Here is a 12505-nt window from a genome sequence, read left to right on the forward strand (position 1 = left end):
AAAGATTCAAGCACTTTGCCCTCCTTTTATGGACTGGAAACAAAAGTGGCTCAGAGCTGTGTAAGACTGATTTCTTTGTGCCATTGATACATTCGTTTCAACAGTCCAGAAAGTGAAACCGGATACTGTTTTTCTGAGCTGTAAACTTCTTTTAATAAATATGAGTTAATTCATCAGTCTTGCGATGGTGGCAAACTGGACAAACTCTGGAGAGGATTTCTATCAATCTTTTGTGAAGTGAACATCTATCAGATCACACATTTTAGTTTGCAAACGTGATACATGTATGGAAGTGTCTAACATGATGACAAAACACTGCAACTTAGTGGAAGCATTTTTCCTCAGCTCTGCTGACAGTGCCATTATATAAGAACAAAGAAGGTACTATTAAAATCTTACTTCAGGAAAGTTCCGGTGATTCCCGTGTTTAGGGAAGATCCAAGCAGCCAATAACAAAATATTAATGCATTTTACAAAGAGATTCATTCAAGAAGATTATAATAATAAGAATATTAAAATAATGTATTTGGCAACGTGAATTGTTGGGAAGGGGTGTAGTCAGATTTCTTGTTCTTAAAGAAGGAATTCTCTTTAATTCCCATTCCCTGCGGAATCGTAGCAGGGCAGCAGTTGCCACCAAGCAAAGCTGTGATAAAGGGGGCAGCTGCCTGCTCCTTCCATCTAGCTTCAGTGCGATGGGAGAGGCTGTTTCCTGCCAGGTAAATGTTCAGGAGGCTCCAGGAGCCAATTGGATGCAAGCAGAGGGCTGCAACCTCAGAGCGGACCTGATAAGTGGCCACATGATAAACAAGCTACGGAGATAATTGGTCACCATGTTCAGGGCCAGGGACAAGTTTTCCTTGAAGACTAATTGGGCCTACCTCATAGCAATCTTCCCAACTTTGGGGCAAATAAGGCACTGGGTTGAATCCTTAGTCCAGGCAGGCAGGGGGTGCCCCCGCTGCTACCCCACTATAATGGGATATCCCCTCTAAAGGAACCATGGCGCCTCCTGCCAGTGATCAGAGAGAGTTGCTCAGATGTTGTGCATGCATATGGTGATGCCTGGCAATGGTCAACCCCTATTGTCCATCAGCCAGCAGGGAGGCTGGTTGATTTTCGGATACACACCCAATGTCTATGCCAAAACCTCCTCATATCTATAATCAATGAAAGTTGTGGCCTTATTTGATTCCAATATTGGACACCCCTTCCCCATGGCTCCACTGTGCAGGGGCCCACAAATGAATTTTCTCTGTTCATCCAGTAGCCTCCAGTTCGAACTACCAATAAAGGCAGACTAGCTGAGGAATACCCTTTAAGCCAGGCTTCCTCAAACTCGGCCCTCCAGATGTTTTTGGCCTACAACTCCCATAATCCCAAGCTAGCAGGCTCAGTGGTCAGGGATGATGGGAATTGTAGCCTCAAAACATCTGGAGGGCCAAGTTTGAGGAAGACTGCTTTAAGCCCTAGTCCTGCCCTAGCTAATATCCCAAGAAAGAAAAAGTCTCTGCAGCTGCTGCATACTTTTCTTGCAGCAGTGCTTCCTAGCATTTCCTGGGAAGAGATGAGACTGCTCTCCCATCTTTTTTCCTTGGTCTCTGCCATCAGCTGTTGTTGTTTTTTTATTGCCGTGGGGTGAAAGTTATTGTGCATAACTTTATATTCACTTGACATTGACTTAATTTGATGAAGCTGTCACAACTGTAAAGTTCTTATGATAATATTTAAAGTATGGAGCTTATGAAAGCAATCTTAAGATATCAGAAAGACAGCTATGATGGAAGAAGGAAGGTAGCTATTATTCGAAGCCTCTGAATTTAAAACTAAATACTGCAGGCGGCACAGATTTGGGTTTAATGTTTAGAAGAACATTCTAGCTACAAAACCAGCTGAACAAAGTTGTGACATTTCCACTACAGGCCTTAGAACTGATGTTAGTAAATTACTTGGGTTGCTGGTCATTGTTGTTGACATCCGTCAATGTCTCGAGAGGCAATGCTGTGCGCCTCCGTGGGTGAAGTCACACTGCTATGTTAACAGTACCAAAGTGGCACAAACCTAGGGCACAAACCTGTATGGAGGTCCTGGGCTGCTCATTCAACAAGACCCCCTCCCCACTCACCCTTTTAATGTGGACCAAAGAAAGCAGAGCAATACATCTGGCACCAGCTTGGCTGCAGGAGTGGCCGGAAGGACGCACACAAGGCGTCATTCAAACATCTTAGGGACTCCACTTTGGATTTGTGTAGTGTATACTCCTTAGCCTTTTCTTCTCCCAAAGATATCCTGCAGGGCAGCAGAAAGCTTTGGGTTCAGAGTCTTCCTTCTCCTAGATGGGCTGCTGGCCACTGTGTAAAATATAAGAACTGACAGCAGAACCCAGGGACTGGGAACAGTATCTAAAGGGCATTTTTCACACATGTATAATTACTGTCATGCTTGGCTATGAATACAAAGTAGGCAGCCAGCAATGCAAGAAAGGTTAAACAAAGAGAACTCAAAGTGAAAGGAGTCTAATCAGCCTTTCAGTTTTCAAAACAGGCAAGGATCAGGGCAGCAGGTGTGTGAGGCACCTTTCTACCCAGTCAAAATATGTGCAACCCTCCCCCCATCCCCCAAATAATTCACTGAATTGTGTTTATATATAAATAACGTTTAGTTTTTGTTTTCCCACAACCGTCACAGTAACTAACCTCACAGTGGGATGATTTCTTTGCTACTGTTTAAAAAATATTGTTTGGGCTCTGCTTTTATTTTATGCATCCTGGATTTATGCATAACATCACTGTTTACTTAAAAATTATATTTTGCAGGAAAAAAAACTGAATTGGAGCCTTTCATCTTGTTGAACCTATTGCCAAATGCAACAGACAAATATTACACGTATAATGGATCTTTGTCGACTCCGCCCTGCTCAGAGACAGTTGAATGGATTATATTCAAAGACACTGTTAACATTTCAGAAAACCAGGTAACTTACATAATATAATACATGTCAAATAAATAATTATTTTAACACACAAAAATATACACAACATTTTCACCGTAGTGGTGGCATTGAGTGCTGAAGTATGTATACACACATGTCCCACTTTATGAACAATCACAAAGCAAAATTTCACTTATCCAAACACAAAGAATTAGTACACAAACCTCATTATACGCTAAACTAAAACACGAAGGAGGGGGAAAGAACTATGAGAATGTAAATGCTGCCTTTTCAATATATGTTGCATGAGAGTTATGACCCAATCACAACAATGTGTACAATGCAAATACTGATTTTTCCATCACCCTAAAAGTGCCTTTTGTTAGTATAGTTTATGCAGAGCTGTTTCTAAAGAAAACTCCCTGTGTGACTGCATTTATTGCATTTTTGCAGCTGTCAGTATTTTGCGATGTCCTTACCATGCAACAATCTGGTTACGTGATGCTGATGGACTACCTGCAAAACAATTTTAGAGAGCAACAGCATAAATTTTCCGGCCAGGTGTTTTCCTCATATACTGGAGAGGAAGTAATTCATGAAGCAGGTATGTCTTGCTAACTTGCTTACTTGACAGATATGACCATAATCTTAACCACAACAAATTGCTTCTATAAGAAATATATGGGCTCTGATTCAAATCCACACATGCACAAAACAGTCAGGAAATCAGTCATCATACCAATTAGCTGTTTGGCAGGGGGGAAAGAGTTGTGTGTGCTTTAAATTAAATCCAGACCCACCTGAACAGCTGTTCTTTGTGATTGTTTGCTTACAGAGTGGGACCATATACATGCAGTCCTGCCAGCTATATTGGGGGTGGGGGGCAGGGCCTGCATGCACAGTGACAATTTTTATGCATTTTTTCAGTACACGCATATTCCCCCCAATTGGATTTGGTATCAAGCAACAATTGGGATTTTTTTTTTTTAAAAAAAGCCTTACTTTTAAAATTCAGTACAACAATGAAATGGTCATATAGCTTCAGAGACGACAGTGTGTAATAAAAGCTGTACAAGTTGCCAATTGTGTTCTTTGCCCTGAGAAAAGCACCTTTCCTGTTAAATCAAAGAAGATTTTACTGTTCATCGCTAATGTGCATTGAATGGCATATGGAATTTCCATTTCTGCAGTAATAAACCTTCAGGCTTTTGCAGGTTTTGGTATAAGCGAAGTCTTGTTTCTTATCTGTCATACCTATATTTTTTCCTAACTGAATTTTTTAAAAAATGTTTTATTGTGGTTGTGGTTATAATTTATGTAACCTGTCGAGTGGGGCATAAGCCTCAGAATAAGCCTCAGAAGCAGGGTAAAAAAACAACTTATAAATCATCGCTGTTGAGCCTTCGTGATTCCCTTTCCCATTTCAGAAACTTAGCTAAATGATTCCACCCAAAAGTCACAAAATATTGAAGGGCATCTCTTCTCTTTAACAGTTTAATCAGTTTAACAATAAGCTGGTGTTTTCAATGAGATAAATCACCAAGAATAAAGTGAGCAGTAGTGGCTATAAGTAGCTAGGATAAGGATGAGGTTGTACATAAAAAAAAAATGTGTTAGGTTCTTTGAGTTCTGCATATTATAGCTCCATATAGAATTAGTGGGCATTGAAAAACACTGCTTTTATTTGTTAAATGCATACTTAAATTTTAATTATTATTTATTTTGCATCAGAACACCAGTTGTGTCTGTTCCTTTTGTGCTGTAGGTCCTGATACTATGCTTCTTTTCTTTTCTTTTTTGACCTTGTTCTTACTGCTAGAACAAGGGCTGCAGCTGTTTTGCTTCCCTCCTTAGTTTTGTCCCATGGCTGAACATCCATTGGGGGTTGCTGTTATCCCCTATTTTGTTCCTTGCCTTTTATCTCCAGCAGCTGTTTGGATTACAGTATTCTCCTTGGCCAGGTGGCATGCATTAAGCTAGAAAATAGGAAGATGACTGAGATGCATAAGAATCTTGAGGAACTGAGGAGGCATATCCATGTGGTTTAAGTCTAAGTACATACAAAGTTCCATCTCATCACAACTTGCCTTTTCACAGTAACCTCCTTGCAAAGATTCTCATGGGACCAAGCACTCACATACATCAGGTTCATGGGTCCAAACGAAAATGAATTTCGTTTTATTGGCACCCCTTCTGCATGCAGGAGTTCCAGTGTTTACATGGAGTGGAAACAGAGCTCCATACAGGCCATTTTTCACTTGTCAAACCAGCAACTTCAGGCTATATGTGCTTCATACTTTTCATTCCCAGCCTTCTTTAAAAAGAGAAATCCTTGCGCCTCCATGCGTGGCAAGATTCATGCAGTTTTGGTGCCATTGCTTCTGCATCTGTCTTCAGCAGAGCATCTCTGAATTGCTTCAGACATTTCAAAGAATCATAGGTATAGGAAGCATGAGTCACCCTCAGTTTGTTTGTTCCTTGTTTGTTTTGTTTGTTTTTAGCTTCATTTTATCTACAATTTTTATTTTACACTGCTTAAGTAGCTCTTTAATTGGGTGACCTTGGGCTAGTTACACTTCTTTGAAGTCTCTCAGCCCCCCTCACCTCACAGTGTGTTTGTTATGGGGAAGGAAGGGAAAGGAGAATGTTAGCCACTTTGAGACTCCTTCAGGTAGTGATAAAGCGGGATATCAAATCCAAACTCTTCTTTTATGTGTTGATCCATAATTTAAAATCTTCCCATGATCCATTTCTATGGGAAAGAGAGAGATGATAATTAAATATTAGAGTTTGGTGCCATGGGCATAGCCAGGATTTATTTTTGGGGGGGAGGGCTGGCTTTGTGTTGGGGGGAGCACAACTGAGATATCTGCAATGCAATTGGTCAGTTAGTTAAGTAGTCTCACACTCCACCCTCCACACCTCTTGTAATCTACTGAGCACTATTTTCTTGCAGCCCGAATCCGCACAACAGTGGTGAGCTCCCGTTGCTCTGTCCCAGTTTCTACCAACCTAGCAGTTCAAAAGCATACCACTGCATTTAGATAAATAGGTACTGCTGCAGCGGGAAAGTAAATGGCATTTCCGTGCGCTCTGGTTTCCGTCACGGTGTTTCGTTGCACCAGTAGCGATTTAGTCATGCTGGCTACATAACCCGGAAAGCTGTCTGTGAACAAACGGTGGCTTCCTCAGCCTGAAAGCAAGATGAGCGCTGCAACCCCATAGTCTCCTTTGACTGGACTTAACCATCCAGGCGTCCTTTACCTTTTTGCATCATACAGGTTTAATACTGGAAATGAATATTGAGCCTTGAGTGCCCTCTTGTGTTCAAGAGCCAAATTCTTAGATGATTTTATATATATATATATATAACACGTCTTCCATTAACTGAAATCATTTTAATGAAAACTGACCACTGTAGTGATGGATTAAATTACTGTCATCCTTAAGGCCAATGCCTATATCTGTGTGGCTGCATTTTAGCCACTTTAAATCCAGCCAAACAGAAGTTGTTCCAAATGGCAGTGCACTAATACCTCCACAGACCTGTGTTTCTGCTTTGAAGTGATGAAAGCAATACACTCTGCAAAGTAATCAATTAGATACCAACGGTTTCAACATGCATACCAGCCTCTATACAGATGGATCCATAATCTCCACGATGTGGCTGCTTGATAATATGACTCTCTAATAATATGACTCTATGATAATTTAGTGACTCTCTTGAGTTGGCTTTTAAGGTGAAGTTACAGATAGGTAGCCGTGTTGGTCTGCCATAGTCAAAACAAAACAAATTCCTTCCAGTAGCACCTTAAAGACCAACTAAGTCAGTTCTTGGTATGAGCTTTCGTGTGCATGCACACTTCTTCAGGTATCTGAAGAAGTGTGCATGCACACGAAAGCTCATACCAAGAACTGACTTAGTTGGTCTTTAAGGTGCTACTGGAAGGAATTTGTTTTGTTTTAAGGTGAAGACAGACTTAACATCTATTCTGTTTTTTAGAGATATGGGGCCACTTTCCTCCTTAGATTTCCTTTGGGGAAGATAAGATTCTAGCTAGTCATTGAAACAGAAGCAATCTCTGCCCCCCCCCAAAAAAAACACCTGTTCATCAAATTCAATGTCAGCAAAACAGGAGAAGTGAATGAGAAAAAAAGCTGCCATGATATTGAAGCCGTAGTCTGCATTGGTCAAAATGCATTTTTGTTGCATTGTCATTGCAGGGGCAAGGCTATGAGAGTGTGGCTTTGGGGTTGTAATGAAGTATATCTGCTCTTTAGAATTTACTGCTACAACCACTCCTGAGACAGCATCTGATTTAGGGGCCTATAGCCTGTTCTTTCAGTTGTGAAGCCAGGAAGATGCTGGGCTCACCCTATAGCTGAGGAACATGTTGTGGGTTTCCTTTTATTTCTGTTGCATATGTATCATGACTTGCTTAAACATGTAATAACATGGTTTTCTTTGTGTCGTTTTCTTCTAAGTTTGCAGCTTAGAGCCAGAGAATGTTCAAGCTGATCCAAAGAACTACACCAGCCTTCTGGTTACCTGGGAGAGGCCACGAGTTGTATATGACACAATGATCGAGAGATTTGCTGTTTTTTATCAGGAGTTGGAAGGAGAAGACCAGACAAAGCATGAATTTCTAACAGATGGGTATCAGGACTTGGTAACTGACCACTGTTATTTATTTATTATTTGGTACAAAAACAAAGATGGTGATCCACTTACAAATCCTTATTGCGAGGGACTGCTTTGCTAGCACTAATGAGAACTCAGCATGCTGGTTGCCCTCTCTCAGTGATAACTTTAATTACCCATGGTGATATTTATATAACTGGTACAATGCACTTCTCACAGAGGGTAAGCTTTGGGCCAGTGACAGAGCCATCATTCACATGTCTGCCCTATTCACATATAAAATTAGATGATGCTTTAACTATGAAAGGAACAGCTGGCAGTGGGGCACTGAACTCTCCTTGTCCCTCTAACCTCTCCATGTTCGCTCTACTCCGGGCAACTTTATCTCAGCTCTGAGACTAGAAGCAAACTAATGAATTGAGAAAATCAGCCAGAACAACAAGTGTGGGGGGCGGTGCGGGGAGTAAGATGCTCATGATTTAGGATTTGGCTCGTCTCCCTTACACATTCCTTTTACTGTTGAAGGAAGACCAATCCTCTCCCTACTTTCTACATGAATGGGGCAGGCACATCAAAAGAAACAAGCATCCATCACTATTGAGTCTGATTTTGAGGCTAAGCCATGTGAATTCATTTTATTCTGTGTAACTTTGGGCAACAGCTTTGCCCATTGTCAGTTTTATCAGATGGGTATCAGTTCTGACCATTGCATGCATGTGTATTACTTGGGGGGAAATGCTGCACCTGAAGAGTATTCCTTATTATAGGGGTTATTAAGAGTTGGGAATGTAGTTAACATGCAGAAGCCTGAGGCAAGAAAAGAAGCAGGTGTGTTGAATGTGCATAATGTAGTTAATTGGCTTCTTTCCTTCCAGGGGGCCATTCTGAATAATCTGCTGCCTAATACAAGTTATGTTCTTCAAATAGTTGCCATTTGTGCTAATGGTCTCTATGGAAAACACAGTGATCAAGTGATTGTTGACATGCCTTTGGATGATCCAGGTAAGTGCACTTTTTCCTCTCTCTATGAAAACACACAAGAATCTTATTTGCAAACCAGCTGAAAATGCAGTGCTATGGAATTTCAGTATCAATGGTTTTCATTTGACATTTCTGAGCTTCTCTGTTTCCTGACATTTCCTTAAGTGTAAACATTGGGTGTTCTGTTATTTCAGATTATGAACCATAATAATGGCAATGTTCCTGCCTGCTGCTGCCTAAGTTATTTCAATGTAGTTTTATAAAACCTAGGTTCAAATGCCTACTTAACCATGACATAGCTGGACCATCTATTTCACACGGTCAAATAAACTGTCAGTTGCTAAATTGCTTGTATATTAAACAATAGTCCATGTACTAGTAAAAAGAAATTGCTGAATGTGATTTCCATTGATTTTGAAATCTTATTGCATGTTGCCGCTTTGAAATTCTACTTCAGTGCAAATGTGGTGATGGAATTCCCTTGCTTCTTAATGTTGGACAGCAAAATTCAAAAGAACTAACTATTATGTTTTGTTTACTTCAAAGCTCTATTTTCACTCCTTTATGTGGAATACACTATATTAGTGGTTTGGTTTATTTCTGTTGAACTACTCATCCTAACTTTATTCTCTGAATTCAGAATAGTTGAATAGTTACCGCAGCTTAGGAAAATTGCATTTTAAAATTATATAAACATATAAATTTTCACCCTCATCCTTATATGAATAGTGCAAATTGAATAATACACAATAATAATTTTTCATAGTCTAAGGCAACCTACCCAGAATGGCACAGAGAGTTATCAGGAGGGGTATAAGCTAATTCCTAAACAATTTTCTACAAGAGTCTCTGGACCAGAGGATACATGAACATCCTACCATTTCCCATGAGTCTGATATCTTGGGTTGTTTGAGGATCCTTGTACAGGCTTTAATTTTCCATATGCTTTTCGCTCTCCTAGGATACTTCTCAGCAGTTTCAAAGCATCAAATGCCATAAATGAATTTAAATTCTGTGTTTGATCTGAGGTAGGAAGCAAGTCTTTCCCAGTAATTTGCCTTTCTTTTATCACCATTTAGCAGCCCGTGTTTTATTGGCCTGGTAGAGTTGTTATGACAAAGTGTGAGGACTTGTGGAATATACTATTAAATCCTGAACATTTCTGCTCAGAATATAAATCTCATTAAGTGTATTAGGTGCTTACTCCCAGTTATGTGGGTATAGCAGGAGTGGGGAACCTTTGGCCCTCCAGATGGTTCTGAACTACAACTCAGATCAGCCCTACCAAGCATGACCAATGGCCAGGGATGATGGGAGTTGTAGTTCAGCAACATCTAAAAGGCCGAAGGCGTCCCACACCAAGGGTATAGGATTACAGTTTTGTTTGTCTTGGGAGTACAATACAAACAATACGTATGAAGAAAATGGAGAAAGACAACTTAATCAAACCTTCAAAGAAGAGCAGTCTTCATTTGGTCCTCAAAAATAGCTCCATTTGTATTTTTACATCATTGAGGATTCCCTTCAATGATTCCTCTGTGAAATCGAGAACTGTTGAGCACACACACACCCAGATTACAGACTGGAAGTTAATACCAGTAATGATTAAGGGCTCATCCTCACTTTCACTTAAATCCTATTTTTATCATATTGTGTGCCAATTAGCTTCCCCAAGTGTAATATCTTTTCTTACTGGTCTGCCGCCACACCTTGCAAAACCCTGATCTTACCCACTGAATTGGATCTTATCAGATGCCTGGAGAATCCAGAGGGAGATCTTGTTGTTGTTGGCCACCAACAAAGAAGACTAGGCAAATTCATGGAGCTTAAGGCTATATGTAGCAAAGATCCATGATGTCTATGCTCTGTCTCCACAGCTTGAGGGAGAAATGCTTCTGAATACCAGTTCCTGAAAGCCCCAGGACAGCTCTTGTGCTCAGGTCCTGCTTACCAGTTTCCCACAGGCATCTGGTTGGCCACTGTGAGAACCGGTTGCTGATCTAGATGGTCAAGTGGCCTGATCTAGCAGACTCTTCTTTTGTTCTTAAGGTTATATTTCTCCCCATGTAGAAAGGCATAAGAAGGCTCTGCTTCTCATGCGCACACATGTTTTCTTTATCTACCGATCATGATTATGGAAAGCCAGGAAAAGGCCTTCGGTCTTTTGTTTCCCACCAACTTGTTAGAATACCATTATATAGCACGGTCACAACTTGCAGATGTTTTCTTGGAATATGTTCAGATGATTGAAATTGCTCCAGGTTTTGATCTAATCCAAAAAAAGTTGGATTATTTGTTAAATTAGCTGTCTCCTCTTGATTACTCCCATTCTTAATTTCCTGCATGATTTCATTTGTTGTCTCCAGTTCCTCCTTTTCTACATGCCATGTTGAATATCCCTTAAATAGATTCATGGGCGTTTCTCTCTGGAATTGGCAGCCGATCACACTCTCAAGACAGTGCAAGTCTCTTTTTGAACCCTGGGCAGAGAGTGAAGCAGATGGTTCCTTTCCTTCTCAACCCCTCATACTGAATTGTCCCTATTCATCTCCCCCAAATCTTCAGAACATGCAAGACACAAATCCACATAGCAACACTGTGCTGGACTTCTGTCTCCAGACTGATTTTTCTCTGATTGCAGTGGAAAATTTATGACTTATTGAGTTCTTCAGTTGTATAGTGCAGGCATGTCCAACTCCAAAGAGCCTGAGATCTACTCCCACTATAAAAAATCTGGTAGTGATCTATCCATTGGATTGACCAAAGTTGTTGACCTTTTAAGGGGGAGCCTTCACATAGTTTTTAGCTTTTTGGGGGAAGGAAGACCCAAAGTTGCTGAGCTTTTTTTGCAGAGGAAGAACCTAAGTTGTTGAGCTTTAGTATTATTATTATTTTGTGGGTGATTGGTCAGGATCACATGATCAACTGGGATCAACCAGGGATGCCCTGCGATCAATCGGTTGATCGTGATCAACCAGTTGAACATGTCTGGTATAGAGGATGGCATGGTAGGGCTGTGCTGCTAACTTGGTCCTTCTCCAACCAAGTTGCTATTGAATACAATAACAGAAAGACTGAGGTTGCAGCAAGATCAGCACAGTGCAAATGCACAAGCAGGAGCCTCAGAAGAATCAGTGGTCTTACTTCCTTTTGTACTCTTGCTTGTTGCTTCATGCATTTGTTTTTAGGTGTAATCCCGGTTGCTTTGATCAACCTGGAAAGGAACTCTTTTTGTATAGCCTCCGGAATCTATCAAAACAGAATAAGAGAATTGGGGAAAGGGTGCTAAAAGGATGTGGGAAAGGTTTGTCATCCCGACTCAAAAGATCTTATCTACATAAGAAGTAGAGCCATGATTCCCAGCTTGGAGTACAGAGGGCTAGGAGTATCAGTGGCTTCTAAGAATTGATGGTTGTGGGACCAGGTTGTTCACAGGAGGTTCTGGAGATGATGCAGCACAAAGAGATTAGGAAGCTCCCTGTCTGGTTCAGGGGATGAAACAGATGAAGGAAAGGAGATTCCATCTGTGCCAATTTGATAGATACTTTAAAAGCTACAGAAAGTCACATGCTGCTTAGTTACTGTGCTTGCCGTAGAGTAGCAATACATGCCATTTTTCCTGAAGTGAACACATTATCACAGTCTGGTTTACTGGCGATCAAAATCCTGGCTGAGGATGTCGGGACTGGGGGTAAGATGGTGGGGTGGGAGCAGGAACAAGAGTCCAGAATCAGGGGTCTGAGGGTCGAGAAGCAAGGAGTCACGAAGCCAAGGTCTGCGGATCAGGAAGCAAGAAGCCAAACGCAGCAAGGCAGGAAACGAGTTGCTGTGGCAAAGAGCCGAAGGGAAATGCTGACCTTATATCCCTTCCTGGCTCTTGCCACCAAGTGCAGTGAGTTACCAAATGGCCTCACCTGTGCCTTGCCTCTCCAGAACAAACTTAGGAAGGC

At 41.1% G+C, this 12505-nt stretch overlaps 1 protein-coding gene across 6 annotated transcripts in view; it reads left to right on the forward strand.

Moving 5' to 3' along the window:
- Positions 1 to 12505, forward strand: part of PTPRZ1 (protein tyrosine phosphatase receptor type Z1) — a 122884-nt gene that overhangs the window by 70326 nt on the left and 40053 nt on the right. For all 6 annotated transcript variants that reach the window (XM_081877757.1, XM_081877758.1, XM_081877759.1 and 3 more), the window contains exons 7-10: positions 2817 to 2974; positions 3386 to 3536; positions 7418 to 7602; positions 8450 to 8576. In XM_081877757.1, coding sequence (XP_081733883.1) covers positions 2817 to 2974; positions 3386 to 3536; positions 7418 to 7602; positions 8450 to 8576 — 621 coding nt within the window. The remainder of the gene's footprint in view (positions 1 to 2816; positions 2975 to 3385; positions 3537 to 7417; positions 7603 to 8449; positions 8577 to 12505) is intronic.

Source organism: Podarcis erhardii (genome assembly GCF_964252035.2).
Source record: "Podarcis erhardii genome assembly, chromosome: 10".
NCBI lineage: Eukaryota > Metazoa > Chordata > Lepidosauria > Squamata > Lacertidae > Podarcis > Podarcis erhardii.